Source organism: Quercus robur, chromosome 4 (genome assembly GCF_932294415.1).
Source record: "Quercus robur chromosome 4, dhQueRobu3.1, whole genome shotgun sequence".
Lineage (NCBI taxonomy): Eukaryota > Viridiplantae > Streptophyta > Magnoliopsida > Fagales > Fagaceae > Quercus > Quercus robur.
The window spans coordinates 42,630,591-42,647,246 of record NC_065537.1 but is presented as its reverse complement, the minus strand read 5'-3'; the positions used below and the strand labels follow the sequence as shown (position 1 = coordinate 42,647,246).

Below are 16,656 nucleotides of genomic sequence, written 5' to 3'. Positions count from 1 at the left end.
AGTGGGGCAAGTAAGTGGGAAATTGGAGGCGAAGGATGAAAGAATGCGAGGGTACCTTGCCCGAGCTAAACACTTGCAAGCCCATTTCGAGGACTTCCGTTTAACGCATATACCCAGAAGTGGGAATACCCATGCTGATTCTCTGGCAACACTGGCCACCTCCTCGGCTCAGCCCCTTCCGCGGGTTATCTTAGTTGAGGATCTCTGCCGCCCAACGGAAGAGGAGCCCAACGGTATTCGGGTACACAACGTCGGGGAGGGACCAAGCTGGATGGACCCTCTTGTCCGGTTCTTGAAGCACGACTCCTTACCGGACGATAAGGTTGAGGCTGACAAAATCAGGAGGAGAGCTCCCCGATTTTGGTTGTCCGAGGACTCCAAACTTTACAGAAGCTCATTCTCCGGGCCATACTTACTGTGTGTGCACCCAGGGGCTACGGAACTCATTCTGGAGGAGTTGCATGAGGGGATTTACGGAAGCCATACGGGGGGCCGGTCCCTCTCCCACAGGGCCATGACGCTGGGTTACTGGTGGCCGAGCATGCATAAGGAGGCTTTGGAATATGTGAAGAAGTGTGACCAATGCCAAAGGTTTGCTCCGAATATACATCAGCCGGGCGGAGTACTTAACCTGTTGTCCAGCCCTTGGCCATTCGCACAATGGGGCCTAGACATACTAGGGTCATTCCCCAAAGCTGCCGGGAACAAGAAGTTTCTTCTCGTCGGCACCGATTATTTCACGAAATAGGTCGAAGCTAAAGCGCTGGCAAACATTAGGGATGTCGATGTCAAGAAGTTTATCTGGAAAAATATTGTCACCAGGTTCGGGACCCCACACACCCTGATCTCAGACAATGGCCTCCAATTTGACAGCAAGGCCTTTAGGGAATATTACAGTGAACTGGGGATTGTCAACCGATACTCTACACTAGCCTACCCACAGGGTAACGGACAAGCGGAGGCCATCAACAAAACCATAGTGAATGGACTGAAGAAGAGGTTGGACGACGCGAAAGGGAGGTGGGTTGAAGAGCTAGCCCATGTCTTGTGGACGTACCGCACCACGCCTCGCAGGTCCACGGGAGAAACCCCCTTTTCGTTGACCTACGGGGCCGAGGCCGTCATCCCATTAGAGATAAACTTTCTCTCCCAGAGGACTAATGCATTCAACCCCATTGCTAACGACGGACTTCTGGAAAAAAGCTTGGACCTCCTCGAAGAGAGAAGGGAAAGCGCGATGGTGCACCTCGCCTACTATCAGCAAAAGCTCAAACGGGGCTATGACGCCAAGGTGAATTCGAGGCCCTTGACGCTCGGGGATCTAGTGCTGAGGAAAGTTCTGGGCACCGCGAGGAACCCTGCATAGGGGAAGCTTGGGCCAAATTGGGAGGGCCCATACCGTATCACATCCGTGGCCGGCATTGGAGCGTATTTTTTGGAAGACTTGGACGAACGTGTAGTGCCACGTCCGTGGAATGTAAATAACCTGAAAAGGTACTTTTATTAATGAAAGACACTATACTTGATGCCGTGTTACTGGGCAACTATTCGGGATAAGCGTTAAACAGAACCCAAGTCCTGCATGGCTCCCCGAACCACAGACTTGGGGGAAATTAACCACGCAACGATTCTCAATAAGCGTTAAACAGAACCCAAGTCCTGCATGGCTCCCCGGACCACAGACTTGGGGGAAATTAACCACGCAACGATTCTCAATAAGCGTTAAACAGAACCCAAGCCCTGCATGGCTCCCTAGACCACAGACTTGGGGGAAATTAACCACGCAACGATTCTCAATAAGCGTTAAACAGAACCCCAGTTCTGCATGGCTCCCCGGACCACAGACTTGGGGGGAAATTAACCACGCAACGATTCTCAATAAGCGTTAAACAGAACCCAAGTCCTGCATGGCTCCTCGGACCACAGACTTTGGGGAAATTAACCACGCGACGATTCTCAATAAGCGTTAAACAGAACCCAAGTCCTGCATGGCTCCCCGGACCACAGACTTGGGGGAAATTAACCACGCGACGATTCTCAATAAGCGTTAAACATAACCCAAGTCCTGCATGGCTCCTCGGACCACAGACTTGGGAGAAATTAACCACGCAACGATTCTCAATAAGCGTTAAACAGAACCCAAGTCCTGCATGGCTCCCCAGACCACACACTTGGGGGAAATTAACCACGCAACGATTCTCAATAAGCGTTAAACAGAATCCAAGTTCTGCATGGCTCCTTGGACCACGGACTTGGAGGAAATTAACCACGGAACGGTTCTCAATAAGTGTTAAACAGAACCCAAGTCCTGCATGGCTCTTCGGACGACAGACTCGGGGGAAATTAACGGGTATGCGATTCCCACTAAGTGTTAAATGGAGCCCAAGTCCTGCACGGATTCACAGCCACGGACTTGGGAGAAATCAGCTTCGTAGCCGTTTTTGCGCAATTATGAGTTATCGCTATTCTAACGTTCTCATTCATTTATACTTAACTTTCAACAGTAAAATGGCAAAACCAATATCCATTCATGATGAAAACAAAATGGAATAATGCAACGATATCTGAAATGAAATAGCTTTTGTCATTTAATCTTCAAAGTAGCTTGGTTCACAAACATTAGCAATGACTAAGCAAAACAAAGCACAAAAAGCAAAACAGATGAATTCCTATACTACGTCCCTAAGAGCCTTGAGTCAGAGCAGGCTGATCATTCGCTGCTGGGTTCTCCGGGGCAACCTCCTGGGCCTGTGCAAGGATCTCGCTGATGCGAAGACTGTCCTCGGGCGACTGGCCCTGCGTGGCTTGCTCCGTGCCCCCAGCCTCGGGAGCGGAGGAGTCTGTTGAAAGAAGCTCAGTGGAGGCGACCTCGTTAGGAATCTCGCGTATTTCCTCAGGGAAAAAGATGTTCTCAGCTTTCCTGAGATCAGAATCTGCTGGGACGGCTGCCCGATCCAGGGCTACACCCCAGGACGTGGTGACGTACTCCCTGCAGACGGTGGCAACTTCCTCGGCCAATCTCTCCTTAGTATCATGGACTCCACGTTCATATGAAGCCGCCACGGCCTTCTCTGCAGCTTCCCTGGACAAGCGAGCTTCCTCCTTGGTCCTTGCAAGCTCAGCCGTAAGCTCTGAAACCGTTTGTTGCTCCGCTGTCAGCTTCTCCTCAGAGTGGCGGAGCTGCTTGCGCAGCTTGTCAGCTTGCTTTTCAGCATTTTTTAGGCCAGCTTCTGCACTCGCATTGGCCTTCTTCACCTCCTTTAGTTCATTGGTCTGACGATCAAAATCTTGTTTGAGATCGCCAGCGGCCCTCTCAGCTGCAGAACGGGACTGAGCCTCCCTATGCATGTCCTCACGAGCCTTTTTGGCCCACTCCTCAGCAACATAAATTTGTTGAGTGACCTGCGCTCGGACGGAAATGAAAGAACTATTAAAACATGACGATAAGGGGGTACACAGTATAGAGACAAGATAGAGGATTCCACTTACCATGGCCATGTCCCTCTTCAGTGACATAAAAAGTTCCGGCTGACGAGTCTTCCTAAGACCCTCCATGTCACGGGGCAGGAGAAGAGGCTGCTGCAGGGCCTCGGCCAAGAATGAGGCCTGCTCTCGTTGGGATTCCCATAGGGTCGCATCCCAGGGGATTGGGGCACCCTCTAACTCTATCCGAGGGGACCATGTCTGTTGTCCCCTAGTAATGGCCGCCTCATCTCGGCTCTCAGTGGACCTTGTCCTTTTCTCTCGGGGCTCTTTCGTCTCCTTGCCCTTCTTTTTAGGCCGGGCCTTTTCACGGGCAACCTCTCCCTCCTCCGTCTCTTCTACGGGCCTTTTTCGCCTTAAGTTAGGCATGGGCTGTAGCGCCACATCTGACGAGGGAGGGAGAGGAGGAACGGGAGCTTTAGGAGCAGTCTGTCCCTTCGAGACGTCCCTGGAGGACTGCCCTTTGGACCTGTTAGATAGAAGGCCCCTGAGGCCAGTCCTTAGCTGGAGATCCATTCCTTCTTCTTCTTCTGTGTCTTCGCTGATATCAGGTTGTGCGATGACTAAACCAGTACCAGGAGCCGCTGAGGCGCGATCTAAATCAGCGTCAGAGTCGGAGAGCTCTACTACTTTGACCGACGCCTCCCCTTCCTCGGAAAATTGAAACTGGTCTATCTGATCCTCTAAGGATGAATGCGAAGAACCGGCCTCTTCCTCCGGGATAACTACTGGGGGAAAGGCGCGTTGGGGAGGTAACTGAATAGGAGGCAAGTCTGTTGCAGCGAGAAAACCCTGGTATGGATACGTCAATGCGTGCCAATCTCGGACTACCAGCCCTTATAGCTTGTCCGGCTTCCACCAGGGATCGAATGAGTGGAACGAAGTCCAAAATCAAAGGAGCCGACCGTAGTTGTCCGTCCTCGCTAACGAAAATCTCGGACCTCAGAAGGTAATTCAGAGCCTGGATGTTGATCAAACTCAGCCGAGGGGATGTTCGCCCTTTGTCTGCAAAAGCCATTAAAAGGGTCATGTTAGTCCGAGGAGACATGCAACCAAACCAACAATTTTAAAATAAAAGAAAAAGGGGGGAGAGGAGCTCAAAACTAAAGTCCTTCCCACGGAATCTAGCTCTATGACACCCCACCTGGCGTTCCCGCCCTAGTTGGACAGTGAGGGCCGTCATGCCATGGTCCGGAGACGATCAAATGGTCGTCCTTCAGGCCTTTGCTGGACTTCGGAAGGCAGGATATCAACCTCACTTCGTCAGTCCTGGACTTTAAATAATATGAGTCGCCAAGCTTATGGCATTCATAAAGATGAACCACGTCGTGCCATGAAAGGTCGAGGTTCATCTGATCGTTCAGGGCGTCGACACACCCCAGGATCCGGAACAGGTTCGCGGTGCATTGGTGAAGGGCCAATCTATGACCACGTAGGTAATCCCTAGTGATTCTCCCCATTGGAATCGTCATTCCTCCTTCCACGAAGGCTATCATTGGAATTGCGACTTCCCCTGTTTTCCTCTTGAGCAAAATATCCTCCTGATGGCAATACTCTAAACCTACCTCCGGTGGAATACGATACTTCGCCCTGAAACCCGCCATACCGGCCGGAGAATCTACCAATTTCTCAAGCCTACCCATCCCCTCTAATCCTAAAACAACTTGAAGGCAGTTTGAATAATGGAGAATAACGAAGAAGAAGCGCGCACTTACAGGTAAGAAGCTCAAAGAAATCTTCAAGAGAATGGCAGCGAAAGTGAGAACAGACTGAAGGAGAGGGCTCTGAGACGTTCTGAATATTGGAGTGCTCGTCAAAAATGAGGGACGAACGCCTTCAAAACCTGTTATACTTGGAAGAAGTTGAACAGACGTCTAGAGCGAGTGAAACGTTGTCCACCGTAGATCCGGTCTCCAACCGTTGGATTGGATGAGTGTAAAACCTCAAAAGCTGCAGTTAATTTCCCCCGGGTCATTAAACACCCTCAGCATTAATGAGGCACGTGAGGGCATACCCCCCCCCCTTACACGTGTAAAGCAAGAGTTCACCACGAACTGTCCAGTAAGTATCAAAATCCCGCCTTTTCTCCTCGGACCCAGAAGAAAGGCCGGAATTTTGAGGGGCTATTGTGGGGGGTAAAGTTCGCCAGTCAACGTTGGGCCAAAGTACCTGTACTAGGCCCAACCACAACAAGAAGCGAAGACACGGGCGGAAGACCCCCCCCAGCCCAATCATGTTGGGCCGGGCTTGTTTAGGGGCGTCCGAGGAGGAGTACCTCCTCGGACGCACCAAATGGGGGTCCGATTCACTCCCTTTACATGGCGCAAGGCCAACCAAAATCTAGGAAGAGTGCATGACGTTCGGGGGGGGGGGGGGGCAACCACAACTGCCGCATTAAATGCCAAGGAGCAACTTTTCCAGCCGCATTAATGTGGAAAGGACAGGAGAACAGGATTATCTTGGTCAGTGCAACTCACAGAAAAGAAGGAGGATGTCCTATGGGACAGGCACTCGAGTAGAAGCCTAGATGATTAACAAGTGTAGGGTCATTATCGCAGGAAGGATGCTATATAAGAGAAGAAAATTCTCATGGTCAGGGGATTGCAAGCCAGAGGAAGAAAAACAGAGAAAAAGAGAAAGGAGTTGGAGTAAAAAGCAGAAGATACAACCCCACGGACTGTTATCCCAAAAGCATAGAGGAATATCCCCACGTCCAACTGGTTGCATGGCTTGTTCGTAACTACGTTCACGCTGTCAAGACCTAGTTCTGTAATCTACTCTCTACAAATTCATTGTTGAGGGACTTTTGGGCCAGAATCGCTCGCCTGTTGGGCCTGAGCCCCAAAAACCGCCCCTACAATAGCTATAAGGAAATATGATAGAATAAATTTTTTTTTTTTTAAATGTCATCAATATAAAAATTATCAAATTAATGGAGGTATATACCTTTTTTGGGATAGATTTATATTAATGGAGTTATTATACTATTTGTTAGGATTATCTAAAAATTCCCTAATTAGGTGATAATTTAGGCCTCCTTTAAGAATAGTAGATGTATGGCACCAAACAACTAAATTTAATTTATAAAAAAAAATAATAATAATAAAATTTATGCAATTTGGTGCAGCCACTTGGCGCAACTATAGCTTTTATGCCCAACTTTTATTATATAGTATATGATATGATTTAAAAGAAACTAGCCAATATCCTGCACAATGTGTGGTGCATTTTGATAAATTTTGTTAGAAATTATTTATAATCCATTGATTTCATGAATACTATTATTGTTATTAAAAAAAAATTCAAGGGGGAAAATTCCTCTAATTCATGCAACCAATAAATGTCACCAGGTCACAATTCACATTGTCACCTATAAATCTGTCGGTTTTTAAGTGTCTTTCTTGTATGATTTATGTTTTATATATCAATTAATTATAAAAACTACTAGAATTTCATGATACAACAGAAAAAAAAAATAATGCAACAGTGATGCAATAATATCACAATTTAACCTTCAACTTTTAATTGAACTAAAAGTAGCCAAAACACAAAATATACTACAAATCCTTACCAAGTATATGCATCATATGGAAAACCAAAAATCTAAATTGACACATAATATGAAAAAAAATAAGCCTAAACACATTACAATGCTACATAAGTAAAAAAAGTATACAAAAAATCTAAAAAAAATATTTAAGACGAACACAATATTTTGAAAATTAACATAATATATTGTGAGGAAAATTATAATAGTCTAATTTTGAAGCCCAAAAGAAATGAGGATATATTAGGCAAATGTGGAGACAAATAATCATATTACCCAATTCATTGAATTTGACTCTTGCAATTTTGCATTAAAGTTAATCTTATGCAAAAAATTGAAAATTTTCTTAATTTCTACATTTCTCATGACTTTCTAGATCCATCTATATCTATCCAAAGCATGTAAAGTTATAAATGTATACAAATTCTTTGAATTTTATTAATACATTGAAATAAATGCATCTGTGGTGAAAGCCTATATGAAAATAATGTCATACAATGTACTACTTGGCAGAACCTTATGCTTTCTCACATGAGGTCTCCGCTTTTATATATATATATATATATATTGATTGTTTTAGTTTTTAAATAACTAATATGATCATCAGTTTATTAAGCCTTTTTTAAAAATCAATATTTATTTCATTAACTTGTATTATTATTTAACAAAATAATATTAAATAATGCATTTCTATTAGTTAATATAATAATAACCACCGTTGGAGGACAAAGTTCGGCCTATGTTGAACTTGGGCCGAGGACCATCAATCCCTGGACCAGCACACGTGCAGGAGGCTTGTGTTGAACTACACATAAGCCATCACATTTTTATAATGGTATCTGAGCAAGCTACATCTATCGTCCGAGGAAGGGAAAGAATGCCTTAGAGGATTTTGGCAGTTGAGCACAAGATTCAGTGTCAGGCTCAAGTTACTAAGAAATTATTCTAGCATCAGAGCAATAGTTCTCACTCCCTAACACGAGATTAGACACGTTAGAAGAGTGGCATAGACCCAGGGGCCACCTAAATGCCACGAGTGGAGGGACCCACATACAAGTAGAATATTATCTCATCATTATGAGTCCACTAATATAATGGTATAAAAAGGAAGGGGGGGGGGGGTTAGTAATGAGGGTTGGAACATTTTCAAGGGAGAGAAACACAAGAGAAAGAGAGAGAAACCATCTTCCAATATTGGAGAAATGTGATTTAGCTTGGGACATCTAAAGGGCATCTTGGTTGCCTTAGATCCTTCTTGGGCAGTCAGATTCCTAAATATTAACCACCACACAACAGATTTTATGGACCATCTGCCAACTGAACTTCTCTTTAGACCTTTCATTGTGGGTTATACCCTTAAATAGAATACTAATTAATTGGAGATCTTGGCCCAATTATCCCAATATTTTTGTGGGCTGCACCACCACAATAACAATATCTCACACACACACATATATATCAGTTGTTGGAGTGAGAGGATTTGAATTTTGAATGTCTCATTTAGAAATATCAAGAGGTATCAACTAGTTGAACTACCAAGTTCGTAACAAAAATATAATGGTAATTTTAAAAAAATGTGATACTTTAAAAAAAAAGTGTACATAGATTTTAAGGATGAAAATATGCTATACTAAACATAGTGGTTTTGATGTTCAGGCAATGAAGGCATAATTGATCAATGACCATTCAAATGTCTCTTTGTCAAGATTTTTTGCTTTTAGCTTTCATCTTTTTAATTTTCAATGAGCAAATAGGGTTTCAGTAACAAATTGATTACATTTTTTAAGTGTCTTTTTGACGACGTTTTTAGTAAGTACAAATTGATTGCCTTATATTGAGTAAACTACCTTCCAAGTTACAAGAACTGTGAAGTATAACAAAACGCTGTAGAAAATCTATATCTTGAAAGCATCAAAAACTGTCAGACATTGAAGATTATACCATATGCGTTCTTCTTGTTCCTAATCCTTACTTTCAGCTAATACAAGTAATGATAGACAGAGAGAGAGAGCTAACTTCTACACTATTAATCAATGAACATTCAAATGTCTCTATGTCAACATTTTTTGCTTTTAGCTTTCATCTTTTTAATTTTCAACAAATGAGCAAACAGGGTTTCAGTAACAAATTGATTACATTTTTTAAGTATCTTTTTGACGACGTTTTTAGTTAAGTACAAATTGATTGCCTTATATTGAGTAAACTACCTTCCAAGTTACAAGAACTGTGAAGTATAACAAAACGCTGTAGAAAATCTATATCTTGAAAGCATCAAAAACTGTGTCAGACATTGAAGATTATACCATATGCGTTCTTCTTGTTCCTAATCCTTACTTTCTGCTAATACAAGTAACGATAGACAGAGAGAGAGCTAACTTCTACACTATTTCTGAAAAGATGGAAAAGTGCTACGATAAAAACAAAACAAATAACAAAAGTAAATATAAAAAGTTCATATTGGAGACTTAATATCTAAGCCTTGGCTGTTCATGCCACTTGAAACACTTCAGCCAACTATCCGAGGCTTTGACCTGGGCCACCCAGCACAGAAAGATGACTTTGGTGTAAATTTTCGGATATATTGGAAGCCATGAGTACACCAGTAGAGGGAGTTAGATTACTTGTTCTGAATAGGATTGGGAACACTAGGAGGTATTCTTCGAACGCTGGCGACCAGTGGCCGGGTTGTATTCGTCTTTTTCGAGTCTGAATGTGAATGTTTGAGGTCTTGAAAAGCGGTGAGCAATGTTGAAGACTTAGCAGATGGATGAACTCTGGCTTGGGCCGTGTTAACCCCAAGTGAAAGCATCAATGTAATTGCAAAGATAACTACAAACAATGATTTCCAGCAAGACATCATGGTTTTGCTGACCCAGAGGATGTTTTCTTGCCAATGCTAAGCCTAATGATGAATTAAGGCAACTTATAACAGCTAATGATGTGTGAAATAAAAAGACAGAGAAAAAGAGCTTCCCTAGATTATTTGTTTTTTTGGTACTCACATTAAAAATGTAGATTAGATAAAGGCATATCATGTGATGAATCTTTGACTATTCCAAGCTTCCAAATTCCAAGGCAAAATTCCCAAAGATTGGATTACATTAATTTTCTTATTAAGAGAAATCATGTGATAATTCACGTGATTTATTTACAAATGGTTGGATGGCTAACTTTGGATTCTACCAGCTAACTAATTTACAATCATTAAAATGACATACCAAAATATGTGAATCAGTGAATGACGTAGGTAGAACTAAAATATTGGACACACAACAGAGAGATAATATTAATCTTACTAGTGCAACTTGCATGTTTCAAAGATAAGTTTGAAACTAAATGCTCTCATATTTAAAATCATCATACCTAATGAAATTTACCTAAGCTTCAATTGAGGATTAGACATCTTTTCACTTTCTCACTTTCATCTTTGTTTTTCAAATTAAACACAGCCATTTACCAAACGAAAAAGCATTGCAATAACGTGGAATAATGGTTCAATGCAGAGGTTGAGCCAGTTTACTTGTGAACCTAAGCCAAGCATTTGTGCCTCACAAGCAGAAAATATTCACAATTATCCCATTTCTGCAATGATATGCAACTAGAAGATACCTCTTTTAAGCATCTCTCCAATGACTGGCACTGAGAGATAACTTAAAACTACATAACAAATATATTGATATAGGGTAAAACTTACCATTCCTTAGGTGCTAAACTCTAGGATTCCCAATTAAATTCAACCATGTCACTATTAATCATTGCAGCACATAGTTTTTGTTAAGGGTAATTAAATTCAACCATATGGTTTATTAGTCAATTTAATGACATGGTTGAGTTTAATAGGAGTACCGAAGGAACTGTAACTAGGCTTTGCCTCATTGACATAAAGGCTTACAGTATAATGTTTTCGACGCATAAGCATTACTGTCTTTTGCCTCTCAGGAGGTAGAATCTCTAAGACCCATGTACATTGACCAGAGGAAATTATTTTTTACAGGCGGGAAAAAATATATTGTACAGCATTTCTCAAGAAAAATTTTGCTCATGGAGAGCAATTACAGTTGTGCGCTTGCAAAATGCTGTGTACAGGTTGCCCAATTAATAATGATTCTGCACCCATCTCTATGCTTTTCTTCCTACAAATCTGACATGAACAGCAAAATTTGAATATTTCTTCAGTCTTGTGATGACTGTGTTAGTGCATTAGTACCTGATATTAAAAAAAAAAAAAAAAATCAAGCAATGTTGTTTACACTAAAAGATCATAAACTTATTAAACAGTGCTATATATATTTTAAATCTCACAAATGGGGATCTATGATAAGCAACGGTTGCCCATTAAAGATGCTATGAGACCAAGAGTATCCAATAAGATACCAGAAAACCTTTCTCTTTTTATTTTTTCCCCCTACAGTGCCTCATAATCAAAATTTGTGCATGAACTTACACATTATTTAATGGAAATAATTCCTAGTTTGAGGTAAGAACTCTTCAATCCCAAATTTCAACCTAGAGCTAGATAATCCCTTCCTTAATCCAGCCGATACAACATCAACATCCACCAAAAATGTTGCACAAACGGGCCGGTGGTCAGAAAACTGAGACTCCCGACGTACGTAAGAAAGTTGTCTTATTCCATTTCCATGCCATAGTATTCTGTCACACCTGCCAATCCAAGTTGCTCAGATTTTTATGTGAAATGTTTAATCAAGTCCAATTTTATAATTATCTATGCATACCAAGCTGGAGTTCTCCGATTCTTTCTTGAATTTTTTGTCTCTCCAGCATATATGTCCGAGTTGTAGGAGTATTTGTAAGTGGGTGCAAAGTATATCTTTCCCTCTTTCCATCCCTTGAATACTCCTGCTTTCCTTTCAATTTGTAGCTGTAAAAGCATATAAACCTAAATGAGTACACCAGAATGACAACATTTTGCAACAAGCAAAGCATGCCACAACAGAGGCAGTCAAAAACGTTCTGGCAATTGTTTATACAGAAAAGTGCCAAATTAAAATGCCAAGCTTGGATTCTTGGGGAAAAAAATGCGAAGCTTGATTGGGGTGCCTGAGCAACAAAAGTAAATCAATTTGTTATATTTCTTTATCAAAAAATGAAATCCTAATCTGATTTTCATGGAATTTATAGTAAAATCCATCTCAGTTTGTATGTATCTCTTCTCCAATATTCAAATAAATGACTCATGTTAATTTTTTTTTTGAGAAAGATGTTAATTTGAATTTGGTAGTGATAATGAAAGATAAGATTGTGTCATCAAATCCTATATAAATGGTCATTTTCTCAAAATTTCATTTCACATAGCATTTGAAGGCACAAATTCACCACTATGGCTGTCACTAATAGAAAAATGAGATAATCGGTGACAGTGATGAAATTCAGTTTCCCATACCTAAAATTCTATGACCCCAGAATTTTATAAGTTGTACTGACTTAGTCAGTACAACTTATACCCAAAAGTAATATGAGCTACAAGAGGGGATCTAATTTCTACAAGATGCACTGAAACTAAACTTTTTATATGTTGTCCAAGCTCCAAATGAAACTTTATTGTTGTATGGTAAAGTCAACTACCTGATCTTTGTTAAGTAGGGCATCCCATTCATCCTCCGCCATGAGCTTTTTCGCTTCAGAGTAGCTCAATGCTATTCGGTAATTCAAGTCCCCTAACCATATGACCCGACTGAATCCAATTTTCCAGAAGGTAATCAAACACAGAAATACGGAAAGTATTAACAGACTATAATAGAAGAATTCTAAAGACTATGACACTAGTTCTGTAATCACTAGTTTAAAAAATGCTCACTTGTGATCAAGAATTTTCTCAGGCACCCTAGACGATTTGCAGATCTTTGGAAACTGAGTGTTTTTGAGTATCTCCATGACATCCGTATTTCTCCTATGCTCATCCCCCTCCTTCTCACCCGATGCCAAGTGACTGCAGATAAAGCAAAAGCTTGTACGATGGAATGTCATGCTTACAGAAATACATCCCTGCCATCAGAGAATCAACATCAAGATGATTTTTATCTTTGCACCTATGTATGCATATGAATAAAACGTGTCTGAAACAATAAAGATTCAACGAACCTTGTTTCCAAGGCAACCCATAATTCCACGACTGATGCAGGAGATTCTCAAGTGGCCAACATACTGCACAAGTTCCGTCCTCACCCAAACAGTTAGAAAAATTCCAACCATTTGCTTACTGGCTATAAGACTGTACTTCATCTGATTGGTACTTGAGGGAATGGAAAGTTCTGAGTCCATGGTAAGGGATGTTTCATCATCCTCTTCTAAAGGAGAGTAGTCTTCGGATATATGTGACGGTTGGCATGGGAAACAGAAATCCTTACTCTGCTTCCTTTCTAATTCATAAGTGCAGTTGCAACTCTTCAACTTCCTTCCACTCTCTGTCCTGAAAATCTCACTGAACTTTTTAAGGGAAGGCTTTGAGAAGAACAAGGAACCACCAAGGGAGACTGTGGGTTTTGATCCTCTTGCAGCCACATCAGATGGTTTGTTCAGTGACTGATTGATCAATGCTAGCCATTTTGCCGCAGGCTCATTATCTTCTACAACTAGAATATTTCCGGCATTTAAAGGGACAATTTCCTGGAAACTGATAATTTAGAAAACAATTACACTACAGGAAAGAACAGTATGATGGAATTACTTAATTAAGTTATGAGAAACAGTAAAATCCCCCAATATAAATTCATAGTGGATAATTTCTGATAAGAACTGAGTAAAACTTAGAGGTAGTACTAAAATGTCAGCCGTTTTTTTCTTTTACTTATGCTCCTATTGGTGTTGATACTACAGGTATGGATCAACTGCAAATCTTGTTTGTGTCAACAACAACAACAAAACCTTAGTTCCAAAATTTTGGGTGGGGCACGTCAGTCATTGGTATACCCCAACGAGTGCATACCCCAAGACTGTAATATTAGTCACTGGAACCCATATTGCGGTCATTTTGTACTAAAATCATCATATCAGTCATCTCAGAAATTTTCATAACAAGAATTTCAGAGTTCTTTTTTTCTTTTTCATTTTTCTGTTTTGGGAGAGAATTCTGATGGACTTTGTTCATAGGAAAAAGAAATTAGTTAAAGACAAAATGTGACAATATTGTGATCTAGTATTTTGATTAAAACTCATAGAAAGTAAGTGGACAAAACTTAAGCAGAGAGAAAGAGCGCATACCCCAAGACATACATATCTGATTGATCTGTGTGAAGAATTTGATCCAGGTTAAGGTCACTATGGGGAGATTTCCCACCTACATTCCACGTTGCTACAAACACACTAGAACACAAACAAGAACAAGGAATGCTAGGGATTAAAATAATCAAATTTAGTAATATATATTATTATCTCTATGTAATAGGAAGAAAAAAGACTGATGAAGGGAAGAAAAAGGTCATTTTATGAGTACCTGAAGGTCTGAACATCTTGATGAAAAGTCATCGGACTTCCTGTGCTGGTAAAAATAAGATTCTCAAGGGTTGGACTAGATTGTGCTTCTGCAAGTAGAAAAAAGCAGGAGAAATTTTACAGATGAAAAGCAAAGGACAATTAAAACTAAAAGGACTGGTGGTTAGGATACTTCAAACAATTTAAGCCAAAGAAACTCTTTCTGTAATATTGATGGTATAGCAGAGAAATTATGTCTCTCCTCAAGCTCCACTTAATTTTGAACTGATAACACAGAATTTATAAAAATCAGACACAGAGAGAGAGAGAGTGTGTGTGTGTGTGTGTGTCTTTCCTTCTTGTTTCCTTTGCTACCAACCTTGCTTAAAGTTTAATCATGAATATATTCTCAATTTGAGAGCAAATTGGCATGATGCTCCCCCATTTTCTCTTATTATGTTTACATAATTAAACCAATTCAATTCCTAATGTAATACAGTGATAAGTTGTTTTGAAAATATCTTGTTGAAAAAAAAAACAGAAAAAACGACTATTCCATTGAAAGGAAAAGGTAAACATTCGCTTTCAAGATAAAGCATATGTTATCCATAAAACGACAAGACTAATTATAATAACAGATTGTAATTCTTGCATATCAGAAAGTGATCCCTTTTACTTTCTTTAATTCTCTTGAAGAAGAAATGCCATATAGCACTCACCAGGGGAATCAAATGACCTATTAATCGTTTCCCTTCCGTTTCTATCCCTTCTAGTAAAAATATTCCTCATGAAAGACTGAAATCACAAGCAAGAAGAATGGATAAGAAAGATAACAACTTGACTAACAAGTAGTCCATCAATCTTAGCAGAAAGTGCATGCCCATTCACTTTCCTCAAAGCCCCATTATGGAGAAGAAACTAAGAATCTATAAAGATGTCTGAAAATAACAGCCATAGAGATTAATAAAAACAAGAACAAGAACCTTTTTCTTCTCATCTTGCTTTTTCATAGTCATGCTTGAAACCGCACCAATGTGACAGACCCCAAAATCATAAACCTACAGAAACAAAAATATACACCAAAACCACTCAATTTAGACTCATATTCCTCAAAAAAAAAAAAAAAAAAAAAAAAAAAAAAAAAAAAAAAATCACCCATTGATAAGTTAATTAAATAATAAAACAGAATAAGAATCAGAAAACATCTAGGATCCCCAAGTGTTTCTTTTGACACAGAATACTGCTAACTTCGTTTAAAGACAACAAAAAACGTTGAATCAAGTCAAAATTAACAGAAAAAACGAATACTATGAAGCCAAGAAACTAGTGTGTTGAAAAAGCATATAAGATTAGAGAATGCACATGAACATAGTACAACCAAAAACAAAGAGAAATTACCAGAAAAGAATAAGAAGTTACACATTATGGCATTCGTGAAGCAGAGAATCTAAAGCATAAAAGAAGAGGAGAGGGGGTGGCAACCCACGAAAGAGGTTGACAGCACAAATGGGTTTTCCCCAAAAAAGTCAACTACCCAAGCAAGCAATTCCTATTATTTATAGTAATAATATAATTAATATAAAAAATTGCAAATAGAATTTTAATGTATGAAAGTTTCTCGGAAGCAGCAAACATATTGAAAACAGAGTCAAGGCGTAGGAGTGGGGAGACAAACCATTATAGGATAAGGAAAGAAAAAAGAACCTGAATATTCGATGTTCTACTTGTATAGTCTTTGTTCTAGAACTGAATTATTCTGTCTGATAGTGCAATGGAATAGCCAAAAAAAACTGAACAATGAAGAAAATATTGGAGTTTCTTTGAATAACGTGCAAAGGGGACTTAGTATTTTTCTTTAGAACAGGAAAAGAAAACTGGAATAGAATAAATAGTCAAAAGTGGGAATAGAATCTAACATGTCCCTTCAAAGTCCAAACTCTTTTTAGTTATATATGCATACCCCAATTGTACTTTTGTTTACTTAGAAAATAAAACAAAAGAAATTTTGAAAAAGAGAGAAATTTCTTTCTTTTTTCTTTTTCTTCTCCTTTTCAATATTGTGTGTTGCACATAGTTTGTATTGAATGAGAAGTGTGTCAGAGAGAGAGAATGATGGGTATAGAGAAAGTGATCCCACGTGCGTGTCTCTGCAAACAAATCATTCGAAAGTCCTTTTCAAATAATTTTGGAGGCTT

General features: G+C 40.1%; 1 protein-coding gene across 7 annotated transcripts; it reads right to left on the bottom strand.

Moving 5' to 3' along the window:
* Positions 1 to 10,881: 10,881 nt before the first annotated feature.
* Positions 10,882 to 16,364, bottom strand: LOC126721887 (type I inositol polyphosphate 5-phosphatase 10). 7 transcript variants are annotated; one of them, XM_050424964.1, is made up of 11 exons: positions 16,166 to 16,364; positions 15,445 to 15,519; positions 15,181 to 15,256; positions 14,484 to 14,571; positions 14,252 to 14,353; positions 13,133 to 13,664; positions 12,849 to 13,036; positions 12,617 to 12,725; positions 11,767 to 11,912; positions 11,475 to 11,692; positions 10,882 to 11,237 (listed from the first exon to the last, which is right to left on the bottom strand). In XM_050424964.1, the coding sequence occupies exons 2-10, from the start codon at positions 15,475 to 15,477 to the stop codon at positions 11,482 to 11,484; spliced, it is 1,485 nt and encodes a 494-aa protein (XP_050280921.1). In that variant the 5' UTR covers positions 15,478 to 15,519; positions 16,166 to 16,364; the 3' UTR covers positions 10,882 to 11,237; positions 11,475 to 11,481. The 7 variants fall into 7 exon arrangements, with proteins under 7 accessions (XP_050280921.1, XP_050280919.1, XP_050280922.1 ...); XM_050424962.1 differs by lacking the exon at positions 16,166 to 16,364 and adding an exon at positions 15,860 to 15,999; XM_050424965.1 differs by lacking the exon at positions 16,166 to 16,364 and adding an exon at positions 15,881 to 15,972.
* Positions 16,365 to 16,656: the final 292 nt, after the last annotated feature.

Coding starts and splice junctions, on each gene's coding strand:
- LOC126721887 (XM_050424964.1), bottom strand. CDS start 15,477: ATGACTATGAAAAAGCAAGATGAGAAGAAAAAG. Junction 14,354..14,483: donor CAAGATGTTCAGACCTTCAG/GTACTCATAAAA, acceptor TTTGTGTTCTAG/TGTGTTTGTAGCAACGTGGA. Junction 13,665..14,251: donor TCAGATATGTATGTCTTGGG/GTATGCGCTCTT, acceptor CTAAATTATCAG/TTTCCAGGAAATTGTCCCTT.